Source organism: Euleptes europaea, chromosome 5 (genome assembly GCF_029931775.1).
Source record: "Euleptes europaea isolate rEulEur1 chromosome 5, rEulEur1.hap1, whole genome shotgun sequence".
NCBI classification, from domain to species: domain Eukaryota; kingdom Metazoa; phylum Chordata; class Lepidosauria; order Squamata; family Sphaerodactylidae; genus Euleptes; species Euleptes europaea.
In genome coordinates this window covers 96,286,688-96,303,473 of record NC_079316.1, presented here as the reverse complement: position 1 = coordinate 96,303,473, position 16,786 = coordinate 96,286,688, and the positions used below count along the sequence as shown (strand labels likewise).

General features: G+C 42.3%; 1 protein-coding gene across 1 annotated transcript; it reads left to right on the top strand.

The window, feature by feature from the left end:
* The first annotated feature begins 13,398 nt into the window (after positions 1 to 13,398).
* Positions 13,399 to 14,158, top strand: ADO (2-aminoethanethiol dioxygenase). The gene has a single exon (XM_056850182.1). The coding sequence runs from the start codon at positions 13,414 to 13,416 to the stop codon at positions 14,146 to 14,148; it is 735 nt and encodes a 244-aa protein (XP_056706160.1). The 5' UTR covers positions 13,399 to 13,413; the 3' UTR covers positions 14,149 to 14,158.
* Positions 14,159 to 16,786: the final 2,628 nt, after the last annotated feature.

Genomic DNA, 16,786 nt, shown 5'->3' with positions numbered 1-16,786 from the left:
ACAGTGGAATCAGCTACCTAGGGAGGTGGTGAACTCCCCCATCACTGGCAGTCTTTAAGCAGAGGCTGGACAAGCACTTGTCAGGGATGGTCTAGGCTGATCCTGCATTAAGCAGGGGGTTGCACTAGATGGCCTCTATTGGCACCTTCCAACTCAATGATTCTATGATTCTACTTGAGTCTAAGATCACTGAGTTCAATGGCATTAGATTGGAGTAATTCTGGATTGGATTGCAGTGTAAATGTTAGTCTTTAAGGTGCCACTTAACTTCTATTTTCTTTTGCTACTATCCTACAGCCAGGGAACTCCATTGCTGCCTACTAAACAGGTACTTTCTTTTCCTTGTCCATTCCTTCTTGCCTTCCCAAACTTAGTAAGGTACTGTCCACTCAAATCCAGCCCATGGTCTTTCTGGTATATTGTGAGTCATCAACAGAATTTGTAAGTCAACATTCTTCCCCAACTTGGAATCCCGAACAGCTAGATCAGCTCCAGGACTTCCCCAGATCTGAAAGATACAGGAATATTTTGAGTCTTGCCGACTTGGGAAATTTACCGCCCACTTGAGACCCTAATGCTGCCTTTAAAAATGAAAAAAATAAAAATAAAAAGGGAGCCTAAAGATGGATTCTATAAGACAAACACAAGGTTCCCAGTCATAGCAGTATGCTTGTTGGGGAGGGAGATGGACACATGCAGGCAAGAATAGGGAAGCAGGAGCAGTATGCTGACATATCCCTGCAATCTCCTGGCCATTTGGCTAAAAGCAACCTGGGGGAGGAGATTGCAGGGAAGCATCAGCAGGTAGGGGAATGGTGCAGCCAGATCGCCCTCACATCCAAGGGGAATGATGAAGCATACCCTCTTCCAGCCCACCAATCCTGCCAAACCTGAATTTTGGAATACGCTCTGGCTGAGACAATCTGCACTTTACCCTACAAGATTTTAATGCCAATAAAGGTACTATTTACTGTTTACTGACCCTACAAGATTCATGCATTTAAGAGAGCAACACACCACAAAGATTTATTTATTTTTTAGCACACTCTCCCTAGTCTTTACAGCTGACTTTTAGGATAACAGTTCTTTTTGGCTAGTAAACTATAGTTTCCTTTAGCCTTGGGCATCAGCCATCAACCTTCATGCTTGCTCTGGGGAACATCAGCTTGTCAGCACCATGGTAGCTCTAAGTATATCGCAGTTTGCCGTGCCTTGTAATTACCGATCATCCCTCTGCAAAGCAGACAGAAACAGGCTTACTTCTGAGCTGATGATGACAGGCTGACAATGCCTAGAGTGGCTCGGTTTCTTCTCTCCCCCCCCCCCATGCCCCCTCCGAATTCCTTACTCTCTTCTTGGATGTCTTTATCTCTTTAGTCACACACGGAGATGTGCAAAAATAACGAAGGCAACTGGAGCTAGAACATTCAGTGTTCAGATAGGACTCTCCAAAGTGGCTTATTAGCCACGATAGCTTTGTTAAAACCCCATGTTCAGAGGCAATTATCTCCCTGTATGGGGTAGGGACTGAATAACAAGAAAAGTAAGTTACCTTCATACACTGCATGGGGTGAGCTTCCCAAAAGGATGTGGCTAGCCATTATAGAAACAGGATGCTGCCCAAGATGGACACTTGCTCTAGTCTGGCATTTCACATACAATATCAGCACTCTGAGTTGTCACTCAGGGTGGAAACTGGGAGCACAGTGGTATGCTTAAAGCCTCCAAGGGATTGGCCAAGAGACTTTACAACCTCACAGAGAGGAGAGTCCATGGTTCAGTGGAAGAACACTTGCTTGGCATACAGTAAGTCCTAGGTTCAGTCCCTGGCATCTCCAGCTAAAAGATCCAGGCAGCAATGTGAAAGACCTCTGCCTGAGAACCTAAACAGCCCTGACATTCAGAGCAGGCAATACAGACCTTGATGCATGAATGGCCTGGCTCAGTACAAGGCAAATTCATGTGTTCAGCTCAAGTTCTGAGCCACTGCACAACACTGACTTTCTAGAGCGCCCCTTTAACAAAATAATGGATTCTAAGGGCAAGGGCACAACACTAATTACCAACTAGCAAAGAAATGTTTCCAGGGTTACTCACATTTCTAGACAGGTTACTAATCTTCAGTTCTAGTTAAGTGGCCTCTCCAGTAGTCTATTATATGCATTCAAGGGTAATGTGGAATTTTAAGGCCAGCAGACCTCTTTCCCTAGGGGTCATCACTCTTGAGCTAGACAAAAATGCAACCAATTTGCCACTCTGCCTTTAATTCACCATACCACATTCCCTTTGGAAAACTGCCTTAAGGTTGACAGAATGATTGCCTGTAACTTGGTGATATTCCCATGGTGATGCCTCTGTATCATCAGTGCGAGTCATGTGGTGGACCAGAATATGATCGTCTTTCACTCTGGCCCATGTCACACAACTCAACACCTGAAATGGAAGTTCAGTTATGGTACAATGAACCCTGGGCTCCACACATAAAATCCCTTCTACTACCCTAATGCCAGCCTACAAAACAGAGCTAAGCCTTCTGGGTGGAATCATTAAAAAAAAATAGTGCAAAAGCAAAATTTATACTTATGAAGATCCAGCCTGCATGCACAATTAATTCTGTGTATCTGGAGAAGCTGTGGTAGTTGTCCTCCTCCACTGAGGATGCAGCTTTGGGATGGATGCACATGGAGCAGTGAGGGAGGGAGGGGACACCTGCCTAGCCAGCCAGTAGGGTTGTCAGGTTCCTCTTCACCACCGGAAGGAGGTTTTTGAGGTGGAGCCTGAGGTGGGCAGGGTTTGAGGAGAGGGACTTCAGTGCCATAGAGTCCAATTGCCAAAGCAGCCATTTTCTCCAGGTGAACTGATCTGTATTGGCTGGAGATCAGTTGTATTAGCAGGGGATCTCCAGCCACCACCTGGTTGGCAACCCTACCTGCCAGATCAGCGCAATCAATGGGGTGGAAGATGTCACAGCCAGATCGCCCCCTCACATCCAACACAGCAGGTTCATAGCTTGGTGGTGCGGCTGTATAACTGTAGGCTCTGGTCTCCATGGCACATAGTACCTTCTATCAGCTTCAGCTGATATACTAGCTGCAGCTGCTTCTCAAAAAGCATCATATGGCCATGGCGATCCATGCTCTGACCACATTCAGGGTCGATTACTGTAGAGCGCCTTATGTGGGGCTGCCTTTGAAAACTGTCCAGAAATTTTGTTTGGTCCAAAACAGGACAGCCAAAGTTTAGTTGAGGGCTGGATACAGGGATTGCATCACCTCTGTGTGAAAGATCCACGCTAGCTACCCATTTGATTACTGGCAAAATTCAAGTTCTCTTACCTTTAAAGGCTTAAGCAGCACAGGGCTGGGGACCTGAAGGACCAGCCCACCAGTTGAAGTCCTCTTCCCAAGCCCTGCTTTGTGCCTCTGAATTTAATTGTGAGACAGGCATTTTTCATTGGTGCTGCCTCACCTTTGTCATGCTCTGTCCTTGAGGCTCACTTGGCACCTACTTTACTTGAAGCCAAAACATTTCTCTGTAGCCAGGTTTTTAATTGAAAAGTGCCAACTTTTAATGGTTGATTAAACGGCCTGCTTCTATCTCTGTTCTATAGATAGTGTTTTATGCTGATGAAAATTGTTTCATGCGGTTTTTGTGAGCTCTCTGTTTTATTGCACATTTTATGGCTTATTTTAATATCGATATGTTTTATGCTCTTATTATATTATTGTTGCATTGTTTTTATTTTGTGAGCCGCTTGATTAAGTCTTCAGAGAGGTGGCATTTACATTTTGTAAACCAATAAACCATCTAGATCTCCAAAAGAAAAAGGTCCCAATCCTCTGTGCCAGCTTAGCTTCTAGGGCATGGAATTCACTGTGCCACACTAACTGCTATTACTGAGGTTTTTAATACAGAAACTTTAGCTCAGAGATCACAATGAAATGACCAGTATAACTAAGTGTAAATGGCACAGGGAGTATGACAGAGTAAGACAGTAACATGCACATGTGGGAGTCTCCATGTTTGCGGAGATACCTTTGAAGTTGTGATATATCTCCCAGATGTATTCCTTGACATTACACTAGGGAAGTATTTAATTCTTGTGAAATACTTTAATACTATGCAAATTCTCCTATGAATAACTGAAGTTTAATTTCTTTCTCAGTGTTTTCCATCATCAAATAAACTACAGAAAAGCCTCTTCCTTGCTTGCTTGGATTTAATTTAAACCACTTTCTAATATTCAAAATTATGTCCTCTTGCAGAATCATAGAAGAATGCTAAGAGCACTCCACCGTGCTTTAAAAACTACTGTGCATGTTATATGTAAGTCCCACTGTGGTCCACAGGCCTTTATTGTGGGCAAATGTGCATAGGATTGCTTTAACCACTTTTAACACCCCAGTGGTTCAAAGCCCAGGCTTAACAGCCTTACTGAAATAAGGGGAACTTAAATGTGCCTAATTGCACATGGATCACTTCAAAGATCTATAACCATCTACAAAGAATTTTTTTTTAATCCAAAAACCCAGAATACAATCCTCATAATACCTTTTATTGGTACTGAGTTATTCATTGTATTGTGTGAGCTTTCTAGTTCTCCAGAATTCTTCTCCATGTTACAAATTCTTCTGGATGTTACAAAATAAATAAAATAACAAAAAATAGGAAACAGCAGAAGCTTCCGAACATGGTGTAAAATCCTGGATATCAGGAGTACCAGCTCTGAATTAAAGGTCTATAGCACAACACAGAAAACACCAAGATTTTATACCACATCCTAAAGATTCTCACCTAGAACAAAATCCCTGCAAATTTTGTCTCTGACACTGTTTGGAACAAAGATTTCATTGGTCAAAAGGAGTTTGATTAGTGCAGAAAATAATTTGCAGTACCTCACTGCCATCTAGACAGTGTCTAGACTCTAGACATTTGGAAGCATTTTCTAACAGAGCGGTTCCTCAGTGGAACAGACTTCCTCAGGAGGTGGTAAGAGCTCCTTCCCTGGAGGTTTTTAAGCAGAGGCTAGATGGCCATCTATCAGCAATGCTGATTCTATGACCTTAGGCAGTTCATGAGAGGGAGGACATCTTGGCCATCTTCTGGCAATGGAGGGGTCACTGTGTGTGTGTGTATGTGGGGAAGTAGTTGTGAATTTCCTGCATTGTGCAGGGGGTTGGACTAGATGACCCTGGTGGTCCCTTCCAACTCTATGATTCTATGATCTTGCACTAGCATTAAAGGGAATTTCCCCTTCTGAATCTCACTTCTCAAAAGCAATGTGTGACCGAAAAGAGAGGGCATTATGGCTGCAGATAATTTTTAATGCACAATTTCCAAAACACAATGTATGAAGAGAGCACGCGGGTAGGTGGACCCTATGGCAGTATACCCCATTGAAGTCCCTCCCCTCCCCAAACCCCGCCCTCCTCATGCTCCACCCCCAAAATCTCTGGGTATTACCAACCCAGGGCTGTCTACCCTGCCCACGGGAGAGGCTAAAATTAGTGGGGAGTTCAGAGGTGTGGCTGGTGGATTTCTTTTCTTCCAGAATTGGAGCACTGCTGAACAATAAAGAACTTGCATTTTCTCTCCCTGCTTCTCTGTTCTGAGCTATAAAGTTGGAATGAGGAAAGGAAGGAGTTCAATAAACAGCAGCAACAGTGGGATCTGCAGGCCGCAAGAGAGTTTTTAAACAGGATTGAGAAAGAGGGAAGTGAAAGAGTAACAGGGTGGAGAGCTAGAGACGGGAGAAGGGAGGCTGGTAGAGAATGCAGAAGAAGTGATAGTTGTATGAAGATTTTTGCATGTGTCTCACAGCCTTTGTCCAGGATTACTTCTGCAAAAAATTCCTGGAATAGGAACAGATTGCTGTCAAACCTTTCATCCTAAACTGCTGTCAGTTTATTAACTCTTCTAACCCAACACCTACTTTTTAATCTAGCATTGCCATCTGGCCTAGATAAATACACCCTGTCCCCTTAATAGAGGCTGACTAGACTATTATTTACCAAGTGATGTCATTTACTTCCATGACATAGAATCATAGAGTGGGAAGGGACCACCAGGGTCATCTAGTCCATCCCTTGCACAATGCAGGAAATTCACAAATACGTTCCACCCAAACCCCAAGCGACCCCTACTCCAAGCCCAGAAGATGGCCAAAAAACAAAAATAAAACCCATCCAGGATCCCTGGCCAATCTGGCCTGGAGGAAAATCGCTTTCTGTCCCCAAAATGGTGATCAGCATTTCCCTGGGAATCTAATAGTGGGCCACGAGAGCCAAACAAAAATCTATGGTATTGAACATTTAAAAATCTATGGTATCAAACATTTTATATGAACAGTACAACTTATGCAACTTGAAGTAACTAAATCATGACTATAAACATAGCCACACTAAAGTATACAAAATCTTCAGCGCCCTTCAGGAAGGGCACTCAGATAGGGTTGCCAACCTCCAGGTAATAGCAAATCTCCCTCCCCTTCCCAAACCCTGCCTTCCTCAGGCTCCACCCAACAAACCTCCCGCTGACGGTGAAGAGGGATCCGGCAACCCTACACTCAGAACACTGGTAAACAACACACATTTCCCAATAATACAAAGAGGAAAGAAAGAAAAGTCCACAACTTTAATTCAAAATGCAGGACTGTTTCTTCCCTTTATGCTCTTGATGATTCCTGCTGCTGAGGTTGCTGCAGACGTTCTCTCTCCAGTCCGACTTGCAAAGGAAAATTATTAATCCCCTCAGATGAACTCTTCCTTGCAAGCCCAACTGACTGAGGGCTGGGGCCCTTGCAGTTAGTAACATACCTAACTGCCCAATCTCAGTGAGCTCCCTGGGTCCTTTTCCCTTTCCTTTTATTTCCGGCTCTTTTGACCAAAGGTCTTAAGCACAAAAACATAAATTAAAACAAGTTAAAATACTATAGTATACAAAGTTAAAATAAAGAACAAGAATAACTTAGGATTCTTGAAAGGCTTAAACGTTAAAATCAAGATCATTTGACCAAAATGCAATTACTCTACAGACACAGCAGGGACCGCAATAGTACACATGTCATTCTACAGATACAACAGCAACTACAATGGGTTTTTTTTAAAAAAATTGTTTTATTGCTTTTTATAAGTAAACAAAAAAATAAAACAAAAATAAAACAAAAATAAAATCATAATACAATACAATTCAAAAAAATACAAATACATATATATAAAAAATACAAAGTCACACAAAGAGCACTATTACATCCATTACTAATACATAATAAACTATCCTTTATAAAATATATAGCGCCCAAACCTCCACCACCTACCTGTGTGCCCTCCACCCTAGGACTTCCGGAGCGGTGTTATAACAGTATTTTAAATATATATATATATTATTATATTCACTTATTAACAAAACTTTAGTCTATAATTCCTTAACAATACCTATAAAATCCGTTTTTGCCAGTTTATCCCAATATGCAGCGGCCTTAGACCATATTTTTTTAAATTCATCCATATCTTTACCATGTAAAGAATCTGTAAGTTTGGCCATCCACATATATATCCATAACTTTTCTCTCCATTCTTTAATTGAAGGTTTATTTGTTTGCTTCCAGTTCTTAGCAATTATAATTCTTGCTGCAGCAAAACTATATTGACATATGACTCTATCACCCTTTTCTAAATTCATTTTAGGAATTCTCAATAGACAAAAGGCAGGATCTTTTTTTATCTTTGAATTAATCAAATTATTAGTTTCCTTTAAAACTAATCTCCAAAATCTCTTAATTTTTTTGCAAAACCACCAAACATGCATAAATGTACCTATATCAATACCGCACTTCCAACAAAGACCGTCCTCTTCTTTTTTCATTTTACTTAGTAATACCGGGGTTATATACCATCTATAAAACATTTTATATAAATTTTCTCTTATTTCATTAGTAATAGTAAATTTAAATTCCTTTTCCCACAATTTTTCCCTTACTTCCAAATCTATGTTATAACCTAGTTCCCTCATCCATTTCACCATGACTGGTTTAATTCTTTCCTGTTCTAAATTCATTTCAATCAATAATTTATAGATCCTTCCTATCATTCTTTTATTCCCCTTGGTTAGTATAATTTCAAATTTGGATTTATTTTGATTAAATCCCCTTCTACTATCCTTATTAAATATATCCCTTAATTTGTAATACATAAACCAATCTTTAATATAAAGTTCTTCTCTGGATTTCAAGCAACTACAATGGTAAGCATGACGCTGGTCACAATGGTTTTAATCTTGTCGTCCCTTTAGAGAAATTACTGTTACCAAATATTTAACGACAAATTTAGTTATTCCTGGATCAACATCATTCATCAGATATGAGGCCACCCAGGATTCAGCAGGGAGATAGTATTTTAATAAGATTGGTGCGATCCAGGTGTCCCTGGGTGTTGTGTATGTACTGATTGGGTTAAAGGGAAACCAATCAGTACTGATTGGGTTAAAGCACTGGTTCCCAACCGGGGGTCCATGGACTCCCAGGGGTCCGCGAGAACTAAATTAAGGTCCGCAAAACAAAGTTATAAACCCATAATAAATAAATATTTTCAATTAAAAGTTCTCTATTATAAAATATATATATTCAAATATTATTCTAAGTTTAATGTTTAACTAACAGTTATGATTAAAGTTTATTTTCAAATTCTCAGAATTTTTATTTTGAACCTTGGGGTCCCTGCACCGAGCAAAAAAGTCCTAGTGGTTCCTGGTCAAAAAAAGGTTGGGAACCACTGGGTTAAAGGGAAACAATTCCTACTGATGGGTTTCCCTTTAACCCAATCAGTACATACACAACAACACTGAGTATAGCCCACAGATCACAGAATAACAAAAGATGGTCTATTGACTCAATTGCTCCTGATGCACAGGAGCAAAGCCTATCTGAAAATGGGATTTTATTAAATCAGCCGCTCAGTTCAGCTGTTGGAAGGACGTTCAGTCTGGCGAGCATAAATGCTCTCCCTAGGTCCTAAAGTCCACAATATTGGCAAGGGTTACACACATATATTTTCAGGCTAATTTTTATGGCTCAGGTATGCACAGAGATCAGTTCACCTGGAGAAAATGGCTGCTTTGGAAAGTGGACTCTATGGCATCATACCCTATTGAAGTTCCTCCCCTCCCCAAACGCCACCCTCTCCTCAGGCTCCAACCCCAAATCTCCAGGTGTTTCCCAGTCCAGAGCTGGCAGCTTTAGCATTACTGCATGCGGTGGCTATGAAGCCACACAGCAGTCATTCACCACTGGACTATCCTGTGTGGACAAGGCAATCCAGTTGTGAATGACCGCGGTCGTGAAGTACCCACCAACAGACACAATACTGTGTACAGTTCTGGTCACCACACCTAAAAAAGGATATTACAGAGCTTGAGAAGGTGCAGAAAAGAGCAACCAAAATGATTAGGGGACTAGAGCAACTGTCCTATGGGGAGAAGTTAGGACGCTTAGGGCTGTTTAGCTTGGAAAAATGGCGGATGAGAGGAGACATGATAGATGTCTATAAAATTATGCATGGTTTGGAGAGAGTGGACAGGGAGACGTTTTTCTCCCTCTCCCATAATACTAGAACACGGGGTCATCTGCTAAAGCTGGAGGGTGAGAGATTCAAAACAGATAAAAGGAAGTATTTTTTCACACAACGCATAGTTAAATTGTGGAACTCCCTGCCCCAGGAAGTGGTGATGGCTGCCAGCTTGGAGGGCTTTAAGAGGGGAGTGGACATGTTCATGGAGGAGAGGGGTATTCATGGCTGTTAGCTAGAATGGATACTAGTCATGCTGCATACCTATTCTCTCTAGTATCAGAGGAGCATGCCTATTATTTTGGGTGCGGTGGAACACAGGCAGGATGGCGCTGCTGCAGTCGTCTTGTCTGTGGGCTTCCTAGAGGCACCTGGTTGGCCACTGTGTGAACAGACTGCTGGACTTGATGGGCCCGGGTCTGATCCAGCAGGGCCTTTCTTATGTTCTTATGTTAACCTCAGTACGCTTACGAACGATCCAGTGTACATTCTCTGTAACGTGCGTATAAGACTCGCACGTCAGGCCGCACCGCACGTTCAGAACTACCATGCCATTACAAAGCAAGTGAATAAACCTTCAATTCGTGACTGGAGAGAGAAATTATTGATGTATATGAGGATGGCCAAATTAACCGAATTCCTACATGGAAAAGATATGGAAGAATTTAAAAAAACTTGGGCAAAGGCCGTCACATAAACTGGCAAAAATGGATTTTACTACTTTATTTAGTGAGTTATAGAAACTAGTTTTTAAACATTTTTATATCTTACTGTTAATAGATATTTTTAAAACTGTTAAGACACTTCTTCGGAAGTCGGGTGACGGGTCACTTTTTTAAGGTGGGTGGAGGGTCGAAGGGGTATCTTTTTGGATCTTATAATTTTGTAACCACGAATGTATCAGTAAGTATACATAGATACTCTTTTGTATTTTATTATTTTTTATATTATTATTATTGCATTTGTTTGTTTTGGTTCGTTATAAAAATTTATATATATATATATATATATATATATATATATATATATATATATATATATATATATATATATATATATATATATAGTTCTATATCTATCTATATATAGAGAACTATATATATATATATATATATATATATATATATATATATAGTTCTATATCTATCTATAGAGAACTATATATATATATATATAGAGAGAGAGAGAGAGAGAGAGAGAGAGAACTATATATATATATAGAACTATATCTATCTATCTATCTATCTATCTATCTGTCTGTCTATCTATCTATCTATCTATCTATCTATCTATCTATCTATCTATCTATCTATCTATATAAAGAACTACCATGCCCACAATGCACCGGGACAACATTATCAGAGGAGCATGCCTATTATTTTGGGCGCTGTGGAACACAGGGCAGGATGGTGCTGCTGCAGTCGTCTTGTTTGGGGGCTTCCTGGAGGCACCTGGCTGGCCACCGTGTGAACAGACTGCTGGACTTGATGGGCCTTGGTCTGATCCAGCAGGGCCTTTCTTATGTTAACCTCAGTACGCTTACGAACGATCCAGTGTACGTTCTCTGTAACGTGCGTATAAGACTCCCACGTCAGGCCGCACCGCACTTTCAGAACTACCATGCCATTACAAAGCAAGTGAATAAACCTTCAATTCGTGACTGGAGAGAGAAATTATGGATGTCTATGAGGATGGCCAAATTAACCGAATTCCTACATGGAAAAGATATGGAAGAATTTAAAAAAACTTGGGCAAAGGCCGTCACATAAACTGGCAAAAATGGATTTTACTACTTTATTTAGTGAGTTATAGAAACTAGTTTTTAAACATTTTTATATTTTACTGTTAATAGATATTTTTAAAACTGTTAAGACACTTCTTCGGAAGTCGGGTGACGGGTCACTTTTTTAGGGTGGGTGGAGGGTCGAAGGGGTATCTTTTTGGATCTTATAATTTTGTAACCACGAATGTATCAGTAAGTATACATAGATACTCTTTTGTATTTTATTATTTTTTATATTATTATTATTGCATTTGTTTGTTTTGGTTCGTTATAAATATATATATATATATATATATATATATATATATATATATATATATATATATATATAGTTCTATATCTATCTATATATAGAGAACTATATATATATATATATATATATATATATATATATATAGTTCTATATCTATCTATAGAGAACTATATATATATATATATATATATAGAGAGAGAGAGAGAGAGAGAACTATATATATATATAGAACTATATCTATCTATCTATCTATCTATCTATCTGTCTGTCTATCTATCTATCTATCTATCTATCTATCTATCTATCTATCTATCTATCTATCTATCTATATAAAGAACTACCATGCCCACAATGCACCGGGACAACATTATCAGAGGAGCATGCCTATTATTTTGGGCGCTGTGGAACACAGGGCAGGATGGTGCTGCTGCAGTCGTCTTGTTTGGGGGCTTCCTGGAGGCACCTGGCTGGCCACCGTGTGAACAGACTGCTGGACTTGATGGGCCTTGGTCTGATCCAGCAGGGCCTTTCTTATGTTAACCTCAGTACGCTTACGAACGATCCAGTGTACGTTCTCTGTAACGTGCGTATAAGACTCCCACGTCAGGCCGCACCGCACTTTCAGAACTACCATGCCATTACAAAGCAAGTGAATAAACCTTCAATTCGTGACTGGAGAGAGAAATTATGGATGTCTATGAGGATGGCCAAATTAACCGAATTCCTACATGGAAAAGATATGGAAGAATTTAAAAAAACTTGGGCAAAGGCCGTCACATAAACTGGCAAAAATGGATTTTACTACTTTATTTAGTGAGTTATAGAAACTAGTTTTTAAACATTTTTATATTTTACTGTTAATAGATATTTTTAAAACTGTTAAGACACTTCTTCGGAAGTCGGGTGACGGGTCACTTTTTTAAGGTGGGTGGAGGGTCGAAGGGGTATCTTTTTGGATCTTATAATTTTGTAACCACGAATGTATCAGTAAGTATACATAGATACCCTTTTGTATTTTATTATTTTTATATTATTATTATTGCATTTGTTTGTTTTGGTTCGTTATAAAATATATATATATATATATATATATATATATATATATATATATATATATATATATATATATATATATATATATATATATAGTTCTATATCTATCTATCTATCTATAGAGAACTATATATCTATATCTATCTATAGAGAACTATATCTATCTATCTATAGAGAACTATATATATATATATATATATATATATATAGTTCTATATCTATCTATCTATCTATCTATCTATCTATCTATCTATCTATCTATAGAGAACTATCTATATATATATAGAACTATCTATCTATCTATCTATCTATCTATCTATCTATCTATCTATCTATCTATCTATCTATCTATATAAAGAACTACCATGCCCACAATGCACCGGGACAACATTATCAGAGGAGCATGCCTATTATTTTGGGCGCTGTGGAACACAGGGCAGGATGGTGCTGCTGCAGTCGTCTTGTTTGGGGGCTTCCTGGAGGCACCTGGTTGGCCACCGTGCGAACGGACTGCTGGACTTGATGGGCCTGGGTCTGATCCAGCAGGGCCTTTCCTATGTTAACCTCAGCACGCTTACGAACGACCCAGTGTGCGTTCTCCGTCACGCGCGTCTGAGACTCGCACGTCAGGCCGCCCCGCCCGTTCAGAACTACCATGCCCACAATGCACCGGGACCACAGGGCGTGGCCAGCAGCGGAAAGGCCGGCGGAGGCGCGTGCGCAGAGCCCGCTCCGTGTCGCTGAGGGGAGGCGGCGGCGGCGCGATGCCCCGCGGCAACATGGCCTCCCTGATCCAGCGGGTGGCCCGGCAGGCCCGCCTCACCTTCCTCCCGCCCGGGGGCGGCGGCAGCAACGGGCCGCGCTTCGCGGAGGACCTGCAGCGCCTGCAGCAGCTGCTGGACGAGGTGCGGGCCGAGGACCTGGGCCTGGTGCCGCGCGGGCCCTCGGCGGCGGCGGCGCCTGGCGGCGGCGCGCCGCCGGTGAGCTACATGCACATCTGCGAGACGGAGGGCTTCAGCATGGGCGTCTTCGTGCTGCGCGCCGGCGCCTGCATCCCGCTGCACGACCACCCGGGCATGCACGGCCTGCTCAAGGTGCTCTACGGCACGCTGCGCATCGCCTGCTTCGACGGGGCGGCGGCGGGGGGGGGCGAGGGCGGCGCCTCCGAGGCCGCCGGGCCGCCGCGCCGCCACCGCGCCCTGCTGCGCTCGCGCCAGCTCTACACGCCCGCCTCGGCCCCCTGCCGCCTCGCGCCCCACGCCGACAACCTGCACCAGATCGACGCCGTGGGCGGCCCCGCCGCCTTCCTCGACATCCTCGCGCCGCCCTACGACCCCGAGCACGGGCGGGACTGCCACTACTACCGCCTGGGCGACGGGCAGAGCCTGGACGCCGACGCCCAGCCCCTGCCCAAGGAGGTGTGGCTGCAAGAGACCCCCCAGGCGCCGGACTTCTGGTGCGCGGGGGAGCCCTACCCGGGGCCCCGGGTGTCGCCCTGAAGGGGGGGCTCTGCGGAGACTGGCCGCAAGAGGGAGGAGGCCTGGCCTGCCCAGCCTCTGGCCCCAGACCCTTCCCTCTTGGCTGCCCTGGAGACGTTGCAAGCCATAGCTATCCTGTCTTTGCCCTGACCAGAGGCTTGCTGGAATAATCATCGCAGGGATGCTGCGCAGCAGATGGCACGGATGCTCAGCCTAGGAACAGAGAACATTTAAGTTGATCCCTGTCTTTTGAGGCCAGTAGTATCCGCTGCTTTGCGGTGGATGTGCCTCAGCGGCGTCTCCGTGGGTTGGGACGCGGGCTCACGCCTTGGGGCTCTGGGAGCATTCAGAAGCACGAGCCTGACGCAACCCGCCTCTGTTCTGAAAAGAAAGCAGGTTCTCCACAACCCATCCGACATGCTACATTTCAAATGGTGCACGTGCAAGGAGGTCTTTGTGGGAGCCTGGCTCCTTGCCTTTCCCGGCAGCAGCCAACTAATGCTCAGCATAGGAACAGAGAACATTTAAGTTGATCCCTGTCTTTTGAGGCCAGTAGTATCAGCTGCTTTGCGGTGGATGTGCCTCAGTTGCACGGAGTTGGGAGAAGCAGCAGCATCAAATTGGGGCACGGCTTGCATCCCATTTCATGTCCTTGCAGGGAAGCCACATAACTCTCCAGTCCTGTGGGTGCAAAGCTGTTGGGTGCTGTCATATTTATTTCTACTAACTGATATGAAGATACAGGAGAGTAATAACATTTCACCATTCAGGCACCAAGACGGTATTTAGGTTAATTTAGAAATACACTTTGAACCTTCACTTTCCTCCTTCTCTACAGCTAAAAGAATAAAGGCAATAAGAATTCTGAGGCCCTCAGAAAAAAGAACAGATACGTTCCCAGCAGTTCCCATATCTGTTTAGGATAGCATCCTCATTCCCAGATAGGATTGAGGGAAGAGATTTATGCAAAAGATGATACCAAATGAGCTAGAGTGGGGCAGTATACTTTGAATTAACACTAACAATTGGATTTATAGTTAAAATTAAGGCTTGATTCCACGTGCAGAAGCTGTCAGGTTGAATGTGGTCCTATCAAAAATATTACTGTGTTAAGAGAATGTGTTTTAGGTATTAAAAATGACAATCCCTAGATAAGGCTGTTTGTACTATTCTTTAACATCCGGTGATGGAAGATTTGATTTTGCTGCAAACATTCATTCACTGTAGTTGAAAGGGGGTGACGTTGCACAACATGTAACAGATTGTGTTTTTGACACTTGGTGGTAATAAGCTTCTGGTGCAAGCCTTCTGTAGAAGAATTTGATAGTTGCAGGAGGATTACAGCTTGAATCTGGCTCTTTAGTTTTGTTTTTGAAACTTTGTATAACCAGATGTATTGAAGTAATTTTCCTTCCCCCCCCCCCTATTTATAGTTAACTTTGTAGAACTTCTATTAAATGAAAAGAAAATGGAGTCACTCTCCTGTTTTAGTGTGGCATTCCCTGACCGTAGCATGGGTGTAGTGTCACAAAGGGATGTCTCTTCAGTCGATGAATACTGTCTGGCTGCAGAGTATTTGCCCTAACACCTTCTGATCTCTCATAATGGGAAGCTGTGTTCATCTGTCTGTAGCAGTAGAAAGAGCAAGAGTCCAGTAGCACCTTAAAGTCTAACAAAATTTCTGACAGGGTATGAGCTTTTGTGAGTCACAGCTCACTTCAGATATGTGAAGAAGTGAGCTTTGACTCATGAAAGCACTTCTTCAGATATACTTTAAAGACTAACAAAATTTCTGGCACTGCTCACTTCTTCAGCTATCTGAAGAAGTGAGCCATGACTCATGAAAGCTCATCCCTGCCAGAAATTTTGTTAGTCTTTAAAGTGCTACTGGATTCTTGCTCTTTTCTACCTTCTGATCTAGGCATTCATGTTGGGATCTTTTAATGCTAAAGTATTCTAAGGGGTATACCAACCTTTATTAAGTTCATTCCAAGATTGATTAATCGTTGGCTGTTTTTGTATCACCACATTTAGAGGTGTTTTTCCTGTCAGGATTATGCAGGTGTGGCAGCTGTGTGTATTTGTGTAATTCTGGTTTTCATTATTGCCTATCAGAGATGAGGGGGGAAATGCAACATCCATTGCTTAATAAGCAAACCTCCATTTGATGAATGACTTAATTTGTATCAGTTGTGATAATGTTTAACCTTTTGCAGTATAAAGCTGTGTTCTTGGTACTGTGGCGCTGAAGTTGGCTTGTGCTGAGCCAAAGCTGCTTTGTCCATCGGGGGAGGTATGAGAGAAGGAGACCTTTGCCAGAAGAGGCCTTTTCACAGCAGTGGTCTGCTCACCATACAGCTTGAAGAAGCCATAGAAGCATCCATATGTGTTCTCTTAATGAGGATAACCAAGATTTTGGATTAAAGTAGCACATGGGCTGGAAAACAGGTTTGTTGCGTTGTTGTTGTGCCATCAACTGAGGGCTGTGGCTTCCTTGATTGAGTCAATCCATCTCATGTTGGGTCTTCCTGATTTCCTGCTGCCTTCAACTTTTCATAGCATTATTGTCTTTTCCAGTGAATGTTGTCTTCTCATAATGTGACCAAAGTTTAGTCATTTTACCTTCTAGGAAGAGTTCAGGTTTGATTTACTCTAGAAC

Excerpts from the sequence above, each read along its gene's own strand:
- ADO (XM_056850182.1), top strand. The coding sequence starts at position 13,414 with ATGCCCCGCGGCAACATGGCCTCCCTGATCCAGCGGGTGGCCCGGCAG.